The sequence below is a fragment of the Euprymna scolopes genome, chromosome 34 (genome assembly GCF_053919585.1).
Source record: "Euprymna scolopes isolate OS-2025 chromosome 34, ASM5391958v1, whole genome shotgun sequence".
NCBI lineage: Eukaryota > Metazoa > Mollusca > Cephalopoda > Sepiida > Sepiolidae > Euprymna > Euprymna scolopes.
This window is the reverse complement of record NC_136515.1, coordinates 74,953,652-74,970,671: the sequence shown is the minus strand read 5'-3', so window position 1 is coordinate 74,970,671 and position 17,020 is coordinate 74,953,652. Positions and strand designations below refer to the sequence as shown.

Here is a 17,020-nt window from a genome sequence, read left to right as displayed (position 1 = left end):
TGCGTAAACTTTTAGTATTTACTTCAACAGTGCTCAATACGTAGGTAGAGCTAGGTAGTAAGTTATTTCTATATATTTATCATATATATTATATATATATATACATATATACATACATACATACATACATATATAATAGATTACAAAAGTAGATATATATATACCTCTCTATCTCTACTAATATATAAAAGTCACTTTGTGTGTGTGTATGTGTGTGAGTTCCTTCCTCATAAGTTCTGAAACGGCTGAGTCTATCTTTTGCACATTTCAAACAAAACTAAACTATATGTTTGACAGTGTTCTTAGAAATGTTTGTACAAAAATCTATCCGATAAGTATCGAAAATCGAAAAATTCCTGTCTTAAAAATAGCTATAAAAAACAGATATAAAAAAAAAATCATTTTTAGAGAGGAATATTTTATGTTACACCGGCCAAAGGAGATAATAAAATTTCAGCAAATCATTTCTTCTTAAAAACAGGGATATAGCTTAGTGATAGAACATTCGACTACAGAGCGAATGATCACCTGTGCAAGCCCAAATGTACCTCAACATTTTATTAAAATTTTTTTCTTGTTAATGAGTTCAATTTACGATAAAAGGAGAGGTGCCATTTTTAATCGTTGCAAATAATTTTTTCCGTTTACATATTTTAAAACTAAACATTAATCAGAAGTGACTTTTCCAGGGCATTCATTGTCAAGCCCAAATATCAGCTGACGTTATATTGTAAACAAACACAGATGGAATGTGATGAACGATATTATCAGTATTATTTTCTTATTTTTTAAATTATTCCTCGTAATATATAATAATCAATAGAGGATTGATTCTATAATGATACATAAGTAATCTGCATACATTAAAATATCATGTTTAAACGTATTGTACAACCGGGCAACGCCGCCGGGCTGCTAGCTAATATATATATATATATATATATATATATATATGAAATAAAATTGCATACTGCAAGGAGACTCTTTACAATGAACACACACGCGCGCGCACACACACACACACTTATATATATATATATATATATATGAATATGTATATATATATATATGAATATGTATATATATATATATATATATATATATATATATATATATATATATATATATAAGTACAGAGGCTTAATTAAATATTTTGATAAACACTTTAGTAATTGTAAAAAACATTTATTATTCGGAAAGGAAACACAAACAGAGTTAACTTAATTGTAAAACTATATATATATATATATATATATATATATATATATATATATATATATATATATATATATATATATAACTACTTCATTTACTCACATAAATTCAATATACGAAAGTATAGATTTGTGCGTAAACTTTAAGTATTTACTTCAAAAGTTCTCAATACGTAGGTAGAGCTAGTTAGTAATTTATAAAGTATATATGGCGATTAAGCTACACTGAATATTCTGCGTTTCATCCACTTATAGGATTCGTCAGGCTTATGCGCGATATTCTGTGGTTGCTTCTTGTTTTTATATATGTTGAGGATTTCTGGTTAGCCAATCAGCTTTTTAGTCTCCACCGCGCCCCTTCGAATCCTATAAGTGGACGAAACGCAGAATATATAGTGTAGCTTAATCGCCATATATATTTTATAAATTACTAACTATATATATATATATATATATATATATATATATATATATATATATATATATACTTCAAAATATATATATTGTTTTCGATCAAAACTATTTCAATCGTTTATTGACATTAAATTTGAAGATGACTGCGTTTTAGTCCTCAAGGAGGCAAACTTAAGGCAACATTGAAATGAATGGTTGTAACAATTTGTCAGGATATGTCAAAAAATTAATCTATTTTTTGTGCGTTTATTTTATTTTTGTTTTGCTTAATTATTTTGGACCAAGATTCCCGTTGCTTAGCAACTGTATGAAACCTGTTATTTAAAATAGACGAAAAAAAAAAATCAAACAAACAAAACAAACAAAACAAAAACAAAAACCTTACCAAACAAAAATATAATTAAGATTACTTTTAGTTAGAAGTTAATTTACGCCTAACGAAAACCATTATCTTGTAATTACCAACGACTATGTTTATTGATATTGGAGGAGAGCCTTTAACATACATTATTCTATGATCAATTTTGATTGTTATAAAAATACCCGTCCCATGACAGGTAAAATTAATTCCCCAAACTGAACAGTTTTTCATAACATTTGTATTATTCAGATTTCGTCTCTCATTTTTAGTGTCATTCGCAAAACCTTTCGGTCGATATAACTCCCGACCTTCTTCATGTATATTTTGTCGAATTCGGGAATCGTTCTGTCGAACTCGAGAATCTGCACGGAGTTTCGAACGGAAACCTTTATTTAATCCACGCGAGTAGCATGTTCTCGTCCCGTCAGCTCAGACTGGATTGAAGTCCTAAGTAATTCTCAATTGTATTTTTGGAATGTCGTCGGCTTGAACATTTAACCTCCGGAATAGTGTACCTATTTACTATGCCTCCCCACGGGACAGAGTTAGACACCAGGGTCGTTTTTTAACGTGGAGAAAAGGTACAAAAATAAAAATTGTCTCAGTCGTGAAGGATTTCTCCTCCACCGAAAGAGAACAAGAAATAGAAGTGCAGCATCTGAAGAACAGATGGTATTTATTTGCTCGCCCACCGAGCAAATTAGGCACAAGGCCGATTTTTAATGTGAGGAGTGAAGGGAGGGGGAAGGGAAAAAGGGGACCAGCTCCCGAGAGGTGGGAAATGGGAGCTGGTTAATGGTCAGGAATGTGGGGTTGCCCCCACATCTGGTCTTTGCTAGTCATAGCTTGCAGTATCTGTCGGAACAGATACTACACTTTGATCTTGACCAAAAGGCCACTACTATATGCACTATGACATGGATAATACTAGTATGAATTTTAGGAGCCTTGAATATAAGAACATTTTTTAAAAATCACTTTTATGTCTCCTTAAGCAGATGAAAATAAAACTACGCTGTTACTAGATTAAAAAAAATAATTCGGCTCGTGTGTGGGTTTTCTTTTCAACTCTAAATAATTTATGCGACTGAAATAGAAAATACTCCAGTTGTTGTGTTATTCAAAAGACTAGCCAGATCGCTAGTCGGGGGTTGTTTGAATCCGTACAATTATGCGTACCTCCATAATCAGACGTAAACAAAAAAAAAGTCTCTTGTACTTTTAATAACAAGTAACAGGAATGATTAGAATACAATGTTTATTCTCCAATAACACTACTGACTGCAAAGAGGAGTCACACGGTGGAGGTGGTGTGTATGTGCAAAATGGCAGAGATATGATATGTCCACTCTCTCTGCCGCGGTCGCTTCTTTTCTTGTTGTATGGCGGTCTCTCTTTTATTGGGACGGATGACGTCAGAACATTCCTCCACGCATCTTTTGTGTATTGTCTGAAATGTCAGTCAGTCCTGCTGATCTAAATCCTTGGGAATTCCACATCTCCGATTTTCTCCGATTTTCTCCGATATGTACTTCTTTATTTATTATGATTTTCTCCGATTTCTCCGATGTCTCCGATTTTAAACTTATTTCGGCGCACCTCGATCTAGGATCGTTGCCCTGACCGACTCCCCTGGATCCGGCCTCTATTGATGTCATCATCGCAAGCCTAGACAGTCTACCGTCCTCTCCATAACCACCTCCTCTGCCACCTGTAACCCCACCATCTCCTCTGTAACACAGTTAGGGACTACTACTACTACTACTACTACTACTACTACTACTACTACTGCTACTGCTACTAAAAGTACCCCACGCATGCAAGTATAAAGGTAAGCTCAACTACTAATTAAACTAGTCCGTGCTTGGAGTAATGAATAATCTTTTAGTCACGTAAATTATAAATAATCTTTCACTAACTTACCGGAAGCAGTGAGGCCGTATTCTTGATAAGGCGATTTTCTTGTAAATACCTCTTTTATGATAACACCCAAAGCGTACATGTCGGCTTTCACAAGGTAACCAGTGGACAGACCCCGTAGAACCTCAGGTGATGTCCAGTACAAGTCTGTTTACAATAAAAAAAAAACAACAAAAAAACAAAACAAAAAAAAACAAAACCAAAACAAACAAAACCAAAAAAACAAAACAAAAAAACAAAACAAAACAACCCCCCCCCCCAAAAAAAAAAACAAAAAACAAAAAAAAAACAAAAAAACAAAAAAACAAAACAAAAAACAAACAAAACAAAAAAAAAACAAAACAAAAAAAAAAACAAAAAAAAACAAAACAAATATTCCACATCAATAATTATCAACCGCATTTCGTTATTATTTATTTACAGTCCGTATTAAAATAGTTCAGATGCACAGAAAGACAAGAAAATTAAATAAATAAGTTTTTTTTGAAAAAGTTGTTAATTGAAGAAATATAAAAACGGTTCAGAAATCCAAATCTTTGCCAGAAGCGACTCACGACTCTAAATTCCATATCCTGCTATCAAAGTTCACGCCTGCAAATTCGACACACTGCTGTCAAAGCTAACAACTTCAAATCCGATACACATTCGAATCATGAATTTTACAGCAGTGTGTCGAATTTTGGAATCGTTGGTATTGATAGCAGTATGCCAAATTTAGAGTAGCGAGCTTTGAACGCGGTGTGTCGAATTAATATTGAGCTTTGAAAGAAGTGTGTCTGGATTAGTGGGCTTTGCTAGCAGTGTCTCGAATTTTGGAATTGTGAGCTTTTAAAAGAGTTCATCGAATTTTGGAATTTGGAGTAGAAAGCTTTAAAAGTAGTCGAATTTTGGAATTGTTGGCTTTGACAGCAGTGTGTCGAATTTTAGAATTGTGAGCTTAAACAGCATTGTGTCGAATATTAAAATTGTAAGCTTTGACATCATTGTGTCGAATTTGGAGAAGTAAGCTTTGACAGCAGTGTGTCGAAGTTTAGAATTATGAGTTTTGTACAATATTGTGTCGAATTTCGAGTAGTAATCTTTGACAGCAGTGTGCATAACTTTGGAATTGTAGGATTTGACAGCATAGTGTTCTTACTAATGAAACTAATGAACCGATCATAAAATTGTCTCCTCATATAATCGATAAACTGTGAGAAGTGAATGATAATATTTAATGATAGTGAGACTAAGCTCCTTGAACAATTACAGGACGCCTCTCTAACCACCGATATCCATGACAAATAACACCCTACCTTAGAATTCTTTCTACAAACTCCTCGGCCTAACATTCACGGCAATATGAATTGGAACAAATACATTGAAAACATTGCAAAGACTGCTGCAAAGAAGGTGGGTTCCCTCTATCGAGCTAGAAGACTAATCACACCTGAGAGTATTCTGTACCTCTACAAGACCGCCATACAGCATAATCACGTTGACACATCGGTTCCCATCAGATCACTGAAGTTAAGCAACGTTGAGCCTGGTCATTACTAAAATGGGTGACCAATTTGGGAAGTCCAGGTACTGTATGTAGGAGGACGTCGACACCTCCCTGCAAAAAGTTGCAAAAACCTAACGTCGTCATCTCCCCTAACGGGGATATACATGCGACTAGGGACCTCTTGTGAATTTTATACTCCCATGAAACTTCCTCCTTCGGAGGAAGTCGATTAAACACTGAATAGGGTTGGTGCTGCACACACACACACACACACACACACACACACACACACACACACACACACACACACTACAAGACCACCACTCGCCCATGCATGGAGTATTGTTGCCACATCTGGACTGGTACATCTACGACTAACCTCTTTCTCTTGGATAGGGTCCATAAAAGAGTTGTCAATCTAATAGGTCCCACTTTGTCAACTAAGCTCCAACCCCTGTCCCATCGCCTCACTGTTGAATTTCTGTGCCTGTTTTGCAAATATTTTAATAGAATGTGCTCTGATCATTTCGTTGAACTTGTGCCCTCTCGACGTACATATCCCCGACAAACACACTTAGCAGCAAAGTCTCACCCCTTCACTGTTGTAGTCTTTAAATGGCAGAAAGCTTTCTACTCTAATAGTTTCTTCCTTCAAATCGCTAGACTTTGCAATTCCCTTCCTGCTGCCTGCTTCCCTGACTGTAAATATATGCAAACGTTAAAATGTAACGCAAACTAACATCTTGTTAATCTTTCCCAGGTACAGGTACGTCCAAGTAGCGATATGTCTTGATTGGAGTGAACGTAAGTAAAAAAAAAAAAAAAATAAAGCAGAAACTCTTGTTCATTCATAGGAACCGATGCCACAGCGTAATTATTTGGTGCATATATTGAAACTCAAATCACGACCTATATAAATACATGACCCTTGCAATAAAGTCACTTAACGTGCTGATGTCACGGAATAAAGTTTGAAGATACTACCAGAAGTTCTTCCGTGGTATCAAACTGAAGAGAAATTTACGAAAATTGTCCAACGTGACAGCATTTTCTTTCTTATAAAGAGAAGGAATTATTTTCCATTTGAACACGTGCAATTAAAAGAGAGAATTTTCTTCCGGGGGAAATACAGTTAGAAAAGTAAGAGATATTTATATTTAAAAAAATCAGTTAGTCTAACCATTAAATGTTAAGAAAACTAGAACAATATATGCTATTTTTTCTTTTATCTTTTAAAGTAAATAAATATTCATTTATTTTTTAAATAAACTTTTAAATGAGTTTATTCTTGAATTATTATTGTGAATTATTTTTTCTTTTAATTGTATTACTTCCTTAAGGGCTATTTGCCTTGTTTGATGTGAACAAAATTAAAAATAAATTATTTTCAAACCAAAAATTTTCTCACGCGTCTCTGGTGTATCAAAGAACACTTTGATCTGTTTATTTATAATGTATGTTTATTAACAACTATTTTGAAAATAAATAAATAATTGTTATAATTCTTTTTCTATCCTTTGCAAATGATTCAAATTTTAGTATGTTATTATGGGTGAGAACGACTACCAGTTGTCAAAATTTCAGCTTTTCACGGTTGTTATTTCTAACAAATATTAGGTTTTAAAATGTTGTCCCTTAGTTTTGGACGCTACTATATATATAACTCCTCAATACTCTAGAGCTTTGCAGAACATAATGTACACTTATCGCAAGTGTTTCATTCCATCGAAAAATCCCGCCAGACTAACAGTTAGCCCGGCGAATTCTTCTAGTAGAAAGAAACAAACGTTTGTGTAGCTCACTTGCTATGAGTTTGTATTTTGAAACTATTACCTATATACATACAAATGGTTATATATTTGCAGAATTTTATGAGTTGTTCTTAAAATGAAAACGTATTTTTCATGTAAAAATTATTAACTTCTATTTTATCAGTAAAAAGCGTAAACATGCTTTATTACGTCATTTGTCTGTGCAAGGGCCTGCATCTATATTATGAAAAATAATAATTTGATTCATTCTACTGTTCGAGAAAGTATCTCACACGTCTGGCGTAATCCCCTATCCAAATAACGAAGAAATACGCCACAAGATCGAATACTGTTGTCACATTTGATGCATCCTTTCTTGACTTGACAGAGTGACAAATCGACTTCGAATTCTAGTAGACGATGCCTTCTGGTCACTCAATAGCCTGTTTATTACAGAAAAGATGCTGGCAATCTTTCTCTGTTCTATCTATATTTTCATGATGGGTCCTCAAATGCGCTTCAATCTTTGGTTGCCCCCCCCCCGCTGTCATCTAGCTAGAACAACTTTCAAGAATTTCCTTCCTTCTTCGATGTATTTTAAAATAAGCGGAAACTCCGTGAGCAGAATTCCTTTCCTAGAACTAATCGTCAGTAGAGTACGATACCACTGGGTTGCTACCCATCTGACTACAACATAGTCATTTTCAATGTGAACAAATTCTTGTTAAGCCGTCCTCTTAAACAATCAAATTCTGCCCAATTTCAACTATCGTTACCCATCATGTTTCACCGTCCACGTGATAAACCCATTAACCCATATGCCCGAGTGCATTTATGCCTTGATAAGGTGACTCAATAGTAAAAAATATATATGCAGAAGTGCCATGGAGAAAACTGACCGGAAGTAAATCTACTCACCTGATGGCGCCTGGGTGATCCGCTCTTCAATGGGTTTGCTATGCTTGAGAAATCGAAGACCAAAATCGACCAGTTTGCACGTCCATCGACTGTCGACAACACAGTTGTAGCTTTTCAAGTTTCCGTGTTCGTGCACTTCGCTTTTATGCAGAAAGTCCAAACCCTGAAAAAGTCAGAAATTAAATGATGTGTCGGCAGATTACTATATAGGAATGGAAAATATTTAAAATGTCCAAAAGAAACCGAAACTTGGCGAATATTTATTAATTGGTGTCTAATATTTTTATTCTTTATATATTATATAATATTTTATATTTATATTTATAATAGCATAGATACCCAGCGTTACCCGGGTGGAGAGAGGTTGTATTCTAAGGATATTGAGCACCCCTGCTAAAAATGTTTCAATCAAAATAATAGCAAGTGCCCGTGCAACCCCCCCCCCCCCCAAAAAAAAAGTAGCCGCAGTGGGCAGGCTCGAATCTGTAACACGAAAAAAGAAAAGGAAGTGAAAAAAAAGCTAATGCACAGGTTGTCATGGCCACGACGACTTATGACATTTGACCAGCACAGAATAAATCTTTGTGGCCAATTTTTACATATCTTTCGTCCGAGAGATTGATCTTTCTTACGGTACCAATTTCGTCGCAGTTCGATGCGTCTGTCAAAAGTTTTTGGCAGGCATACAAGTACACACGAACGCACATCACACACAAACTAACGCACATTTTCCCTTTTATATATTAGACTAGCGAGGGGTACCCGGCGTTGCCCGGGTGTTTGGAGGTGTGTGTGGAAACTCCGCGGGTGGGGGTTAAAAAAGTAAGTATGAGGATCGAACCCGAACTGTTGAGGCAAAGTTGTAAATTAAAGTGTGAAAAAGAAAATGTGCGACATTAACCATTGCCCCACCGCGAGATGCTAACGGAAACACGTTTGAATTTATTTAATTACTTGGATTTGGCAGGTGCCCGTTTTAATGAGTTAATGAGGTCAAGTTTGACTGCGGGATTTTTATTTTCCCAAGATGTTATAGGAAAAAGACTAACCCACATGCCGCGAGCGACAAATGTTGAATATTTATCTTCCCGAAATCGAGCAAATTAAATAGACAGGCGAGCTTCGTTGTTAACTCTGAGATATTACGATTTATATGTGATATAAAAAGTTTTAAAAAAGTTGTGAACCGACCGACCGCTTCTCTGAAAAAAAGCCTTTTGTAGACATACAGAAAAAGCGAACACACATACATACATACATACATTTTCGCTTTTATATATTAGATTATATAAGATTTAATATTTATATTTATTTTATATAATATTTTATATTTTATATAATATTTTATATATTGTTTTATTCATTGATGTCTAATATTTTTATATTTCATATATTATATAATATTTATATTTATATCGTATAGTATTTTATATTCATATTTATATTTATATTACATAATGTTGTATATTTTATATATTTTATTAATTTATTTCTAATATTCAATATTTTTTGTCTAATACTTATTACTATACAGAAATAGTTATGTGAATTTTCAGCTCCGTTTTCTTCTTTTTATAAAATTAAATTAAACAAAATATAGCCCATATTACACACTCTTGCGCTTAGTCGTTATATTTCATTGTTCATAATGATCGGTTAATTAGTTAAAAAGTTAATCTTACAAGTAATAAGTTTTTTTGTTAAAATAACAGGTCGAAGAAACTCCTATAAAGAAACAATGGCGTCATCAAATAAAATGAGGATGACACCTACCACTCGCCTTGACTCTCAGCATCAACAACGCCCATCATAGAAGACTAGAATGCCTCACGCTGAAAATCCTTTCAGCTAGCTGCTATATCTCCAGTGACCAGAGCCACACAAAAGGTAAACTCACGCATATATACACAACGGAACTCTAAAACAAACTTTCTGACGCCTTTTGTCTACTTCTTATTCAAGAACTTTAAAACTTCTCAAACTTTCAAAGTCTATTTTACATCTCTGTAAAATTGTTGATATAAATATATTTTGTTCGTATTCATGTTTTCTCGTATTCATTCCAAAATTTCTATTTGTCACTTAGCACTTGCTAACTGGTGACCCATTCATGTTTTTATTTATCTTTCTCATTCACCAATTTAACTACATGTACATTAAATGTTAACACAGTACTTACCAAGAGCGTACACTACAATCTTTCAATCAGTACAGACCAAGAGCGACACTACAATCTTTCTTTTATTAATAGGGAACGAGAAACACTTGCGAACTCACCTTGGCAATATCTTGACACAGAGCAAACTTAAACATGTCATCGAGGCGGATATTAATATTTTTAATGATATCCTGAAAATTAAATATAAAAAAATTAAATAATTTATAAGAAAACAATAATAAATACAAAAAATAGGATGCCATTAAAAAAAATATCGTTATGAAATGAATATCAAAATTTGAAATTTAAGAACGCCAAAAACAATATGTGCTTTTTATCTCTACTATTATATAAAAGGAACTTCGTTGTGTGCGTTTGTGTGTTAGTTTATTCCTTATGGACTCGGAAACGGCTGAGCCGATTAAAAAAAAAATCTACACAAAGGTACTTGATGTGTCCGGGAGTGTTCTTACGTAGGTTTTGTAACTGAATGCATCCGATAAGTATCGAAAATCGATAATCGTAAAAATTCAATTAAAAAAAAAAAGAATAGAGTACTTAATTGGAATTCATTATCGGGATGAGTATTATTTATAAATTTTATTTATTGCGGACTATTACGTGCTGAGACGACAATAACTACGGAAGGCAGTAATTGCAGTGGATGCAGTTAGGAGATTCAGAGTTCCTATCCCGTCGAGGTTACCACCTGACGAAGGCCAGAGGAACAGTTGGCCGAAACGTTGTGAAAACAACTAAGAAAGATAATAATAGTCCGCAATAAATAAATTCAATAATGCATTCCAATTAAAATAATAGATATACCATTCAGTACGGACCCGACCATGAAAAATCAGATAATAAATAAACATGAATTTATAAGACCAAAAATTCAACCTTGATCGCCCTTCGCGGCCCGTGGCGCAGTTGATAGAGACGTTGAAGCTCTACAGTTCCAGATGAGAATTGTCTGAAGATAGCGGTTTCAATCCTAGCCAAAGCCGGCCAAAGGCTTACTTGGCCAAAAACGTGGTGAGACGACAACCACTACGGAAGACAGTGGATGCAGTTAGGAGATTCAGAGTTCCTATCGCATTGCGGTTACGAAGGCCAGATGAATAGTTGATCGAAACGCCGTGAAACAACTAAGAAAAGATGAGGATAATAGTCCGCAATAAATAAAATTAATAATAAAAAAGAAGTCCAATTTTCTCAAAAGTTAACACTTTTATGCAACCCAACATCACACTGAAGAAGTTTTATCACCGCACCAGTAGAAAGGCCCAGTCTATAATCTCAACTAGAGATTCTTTTACAAGACAGGGGCGCTTTCGAAATGAATGTTTCTTTTTAGAGCACAACTGAACCATGATACTTGACTTTTGGTACGTTTAACTTTAAGTGAAGTGATTATGTAAAAATAATTTCATAAAATCAACAGTTGGTTCTTGGATATGACAGGGGCTTCTTTGAAATGAATGTTTATACTTAGAGCACAATTGAACTATGATACTTGACTTTTGCATTTTAAACTTTAAGTGAAGTCTATATTTACAGAGAAGTTTATAAAATCAACAGTAGATTCTCTACAGTGCAATGTAAACTACAGTGTATTGTGAACTAAGTCACTGCTGGGAGGCATGTGAAACTAGAACAAGGAATCAATCGATTTGATTAAAACGATGACGATAGAGTATGGGAGAGTGGAACATTTGTTGATCCTCATCCAATGCCGGACAACGTCGGGTCTCCCTGATAGTTTTCTTTAAAAGAAAAAAATTATTTACCTTTAAAGATATGAAGCAAGCTTTCGACTCTGTTTCGAGTCTTCTTCAAGCGATTTAATTTTCACTTTTGTATATCAGTTCCTTCTCCTTTTTTTTGCTTTATATCTTTACAGCTATATAAATGTTTTCTTTTCAAAAAAAAAAAAAATAGCTACTATCCTTAAGTCGCATCCTTATTCTATCGATGAGAATACTATTTTACATCTAAGTGTGACAGAACGACGAGACCCTTGCTCCTATTTGCAGATGACATCAAATTAGTAGTTCGTAGAAGCCAAATTAATAATCTCAAATTTCAAAGTTCCTGGTATTAGTGCATTGAATGGGACTTAGAGCTTAATGTCGATAAATACTGCCATACTGCAGTAGGTTCTCCTTCTGACTCGACCTCACTTTTGGCAATAACACTGCTCTGCCCAAGGAGATGAACAAGTAAAGAGATCTAGTTCTTTAGGTCGACTCGTCCTCTAAGCCTTTTTAACATTGCATTCAGGCTGCTAAAAAAAAAAAAGGAACTATTTTATTTCTCATATGATGTTCTTTTTTCAAACTCACTTCTAAAATATTTTCTCCTCTTTATATCTCCCTCAGCAGACCACTGTTTATGTCCGAGCCTCTTCCTCATTTCTTTTTTTTTACTGTTCTTTTTTTCATACCCAAAACAAGGCTCAATACCACTTGAGCATAAGGGACTGCTATTTAGAACTAAATCTACAAGGATGTTATATAGAGGATGGAGCAGTGAGATATCTGTTCACATAACACTTGAACTTCTGCACGTCAGTACAGCCTGAGAAGTAGAAGTAGGGCACCGGAATGGAATTCAAAACGTCAACAGTTCAAGGAAAGAAACTATTAGAGTAGAAGATTTTCCAGCATCTAGAGATTTAGACGGCGTGGAGGTGGAATTTTGCTGCTTGTCAGAGCAGTCAGAGATAATTACGTCGAGGGGGAACAAGTGTTTTGAGTTCATCAGAGCTCAGTCCATTGAAATATTTGTAAATCAGGCAATGGGATACAACACTTCAGCAGTTGGACAGAGGTTGGAGTTTAGTTGACAGTGCAGGACCTATTAAGTTGGAAACTCTTTAATAGACTCCGTGTAAGATATATATATATATATATATACACACACACACACACACACACACACACACACACACACACACACACACACACACACACACACACATATATATATATATATATATATTTGAAAATTTTTCGGGGGATAAAGAATTTTATAACGGCTAAATACAGACCAAAAAGCATAATGAATTAAAAAAATAAAAAATGAAAATAAAGGTTAGCTAATCAGGTTTCATTCCTCACTTACCAAACTAAATCGAGGAAAATACGATTTAAAACAAACAAAAAAAGTCATGAATATGGCGGGGGTAGGAAAAAAAAAGAAATAAACGTGGGAAAATTACATAGAGACTAAATTAAGTCCTAGAAGATTTTCTTTTTGCTTGCAAAGAGAAGGTCTCAAAGACTCAATAAAAAGAGTCTCTAAAATTTTCAAATGATAGGGAGAGTGCGACTTACTAAGGATCGTAAACATGTCAGCACTGAAATTCGTGGCGCACACATGGTTATTAAAAAAAGAAAAAGAAGACGTGGATGACGAAAAATAAAAAAGAAAAAGAAAAGGAAGAAAAGAAGATTTTACATTTAGAAGAAGAAGAAGAAGAATGAAAAAATGAGAAAAAGAAAATAAGAAAAAGAAGACAAGAAAGTTTTACATTTAGAAGAAGAAGAAAAAATAAGAAAAAGAACAGAAGAAAAATAAGAAGAAAAAAGAAGAGAAAAAAAGAAAAAAAGAATGAAGAAGTAGAATGAGAAGAAAGAGGTTACATACATTTACGCGGCCACCATTTTGTTTTCATTTTTGTTCGTGAACAAACCTTACAGGCTACACAATCTCATTTAAAAATTAGAGATAAATTCCTTCCAAACTTTTATTACTCAGAGTATCATCAAGACAGGACAAACGTAGAAAGAAGAAAGCATCATCTGCCTATGGACCCTCATCCCAAGAAATCCCATGGCCTGGATGTCGCAGAGTGTGCATGTCAAGGATCGGTCTGCACAGTCACTAGAGGGCACGCCACCAAGGAAGCCTTCTCATTGATCCTCGGATCCGATGAACCAGCCAAGAAGAAAACAAGTGACGTCAAATCATTTGATCACATTTTTTTCAGACGGCATCTAATCATTACCCAATTTAGTTCATTTTTTAATCAGCTAAATTTTAATTTAATTCTGTAATAAAAATATAATTATACAGTTTTCTTTGAAAAAAAGCAGTATTTAAATTCTTTGCAACTAAAGATGCAAAGTGGTTATCGTCTCGAATTGAAAACCTGGGTGTGCCACGTTCGAATCCAGTCCGTTCCACAAAAACATTTTAATGAAGCCCACCCTTGTCCTCGTGTCTGCACTCTTAAAAACAAAACAGGTAAATAAAAGAACGACTGCAATTTATTTACTCTACATGAATCGATGCGTTTTTTTTTTAAATTCTCGTTCTAAGTCAAACTTTACAAAAATTAACCTTTTTTTAAAAATTCGTTTTCTTTTCTGCAACGTTATTTTTTTTCTTTTCTTAGTTCTTTTAAGTGCATATCATTAATTATTAATGGTTGGACAATTTTAAGTGCATATCGTTAATTATTAATGGTTGGACAATTTTAAGTGCATATCGTTAATTATTAATGGTTGGACAATTTTAAGTGCATATCGTTAATTATTAATGGTTGGACAATGCTTATGGTTAAAAGAGGAGAAGAATCAGGAAATAGAAGAAGAAAAACAAAAAAAAAAGTAAAAAAAGGAGGAAGAAAAATGAAGATAAAAGAAAAGGAAGAGGGTGAAATAGAAATAGGAAATGAAGAAAAAAGAAAAAAGAAGAAAAAGGAAACAAATAAGAATATGAATAAGAAGAAAAAAAGAAGGAAAAAAAGAATGAAAAGAAAGAGTTTACATACCCAAAGGCTTCCTTTTAAGCAATACTCCCAGAATATGTATGCCGGACCGGGTCCCACGCAAGCGCCAACAAACATCGCAATGTTCGAGTGCTTGAGCTCAATCAACTTTAAGAGAAATACAAGAAAAAAACAAAAACAAAAAAAAAAAACAAAAAACGTAAAAATAATCTGTCAGTTAAAAAAAAGAAGTAATCAGGTCATACTCTCTCTCTCTCTCTCTATATATATATATATATATACATTCATTTATATATACATATATATATACATACATATATATATACATATATATACATATATATATACATACATATATATATACATATATATACATACATATATATACATATATATACATACATATATATATACATACATATATATACATACATATATATTACATATATATACATACATATATATACATACATATATATACATGCATATATATACATACATATATATATACATACATACATACATATATATATATATATATATATATATATATATATATATATATATATATATATATATATATATGAATCGTTCTTATATATATACTAGCAGGGCTACCCGGCGTTGCTCGGGACCGTATAAACAATAAAAAACAAAAGCAGATATTGAACATATGTTTTATTCTTAGGGGAGAGGAATCTTTCATCTCAAGTTTTAGCGTTACAAACAAACATTTGTCTTTTATATATATATAGATAATGACAGTTTTTTTTGGGCCCCCCCTCGAAGATCAGTTGACCAGCTTCTAGTGGTCCGTTTGACGTGAAATTTCGATATTTGTCATTCGGGTGATGGGGCTTCGATATGATACCAAATTTGTCAAGTTTGGTTCCGTACAAACAAACATACATACATACACACTGACGTTTGGCTTTTATATATATAGATAATGACAGGTTTTTGGAGGCCCCCCCCTTGAAGAAAACTGATCAGTTGACCAACTTCTAGTGGTCCGTTTGACGTGAAATTTCGTTATTTGTCATCCGGGTGATGGAGCTTCAATATGATACCACATTTGTCAACTTTGGTTCCGTCTGTCAAAAGTTTTAGCGTTACAAACAAACATACATACACACAGATGTTTGGGATTTGGGGGCCCCCCCTTGAAGAAAACTGATCAGTTGACCCACTTCTAGTGGTCACTTTGACGTGAAATTTCGATATTTGTCATCCGGGTGATGGGGCTTCAATATGATACCAAATTTGTCAACTCTGGTTGTGTCTGTCAAAAGTTTTAGCGTTATAAACAAACATACATACATACATACAGACGTTTGAGATTTATATATATAGATAATGACAGGTTTTTGGAGGGCCCCCCTTGAAGAAAACTGATCAGTTGACCTACTTCTAGTGATCCGTTTGACGTGAAATTTCGATATTTGTCATCCGGATAATGGGGCTTCAATATGATAGCAAATTTGGCAAGTTTGGTTGTGTCTGTAAAAAGTTTTAGCGTTACAAACAAACATACATACATACACACAGACGTTTGAGATTTATATATATAGATAAACTATTTTAACCGGTTAAATACCCATATTCATGAAAAATGCAATCATTTGAGGTCCCAAGCGCCGATGTGAGGCTTTTAGTTTCGGAGAGATAGAGTTTGAAAATATGGAAACAGACATATATATATATATATATATATATATATATATATATATATATATATATATATATATATATATATATACAAACAATTAGGGACACATCCACACAGCACACAATAGCAATGTACTACACCCTTCCAGACCACAGCATAGACAACATGCAACTTTCGGAGACAGAGACAAAGAAGACAACATGAAAAGAAACTAATTCTGAGACTTAACACCCACATCCTCGGTCTAAATAAAGATTTGGGACCGCTAAATGAGTACTCTTTTCATAAAAATAGAAACCTACGAAAGACATTTCCCTATAGGACACAGGGCAGAGTGAGTATGCGCGGTGGAAGGACGGCTTAGCATCCCCACTAGAAGTTTTTGTTTACGTAA

General features: G+C 33.9%; 1 protein-coding gene and 1 pseudogene across 1 annotated transcript in view; one reads left to right on the top strand and one right to left on the bottom strand.

Moving 5' to 3' along the window:
- LOC145259259 (atrial natriuretic peptide receptor 1-like) overlaps positions 1-17,020 on the bottom strand; it is a 115,599-nt gene that overhangs the window by 38,260 nt on the left and 60,319 nt on the right. The window contains exons 13-16 of the mRNA XM_080117095.1: positions 15,000-15,104; positions 10,342-10,413; positions 8,065-8,227; positions 3,905-4,056 (exon numbers count right to left, since the gene is read on the bottom strand). Of these exons, the coding sequence (XP_079973221.1) occupies positions 3,905-4,056; positions 8,065-8,227; positions 10,342-10,413; positions 15,000-15,104 (492 nt within the window). The remainder of the gene's footprint in view (positions 1-3,904; positions 4,057-8,064; positions 8,228-10,341; positions 10,414-14,999; positions 15,105-17,020) is intronic.
- On the top strand, positions 5,369-5,487 carry LOC145259415 (5S ribosomal RNA; annotated as a pseudogene).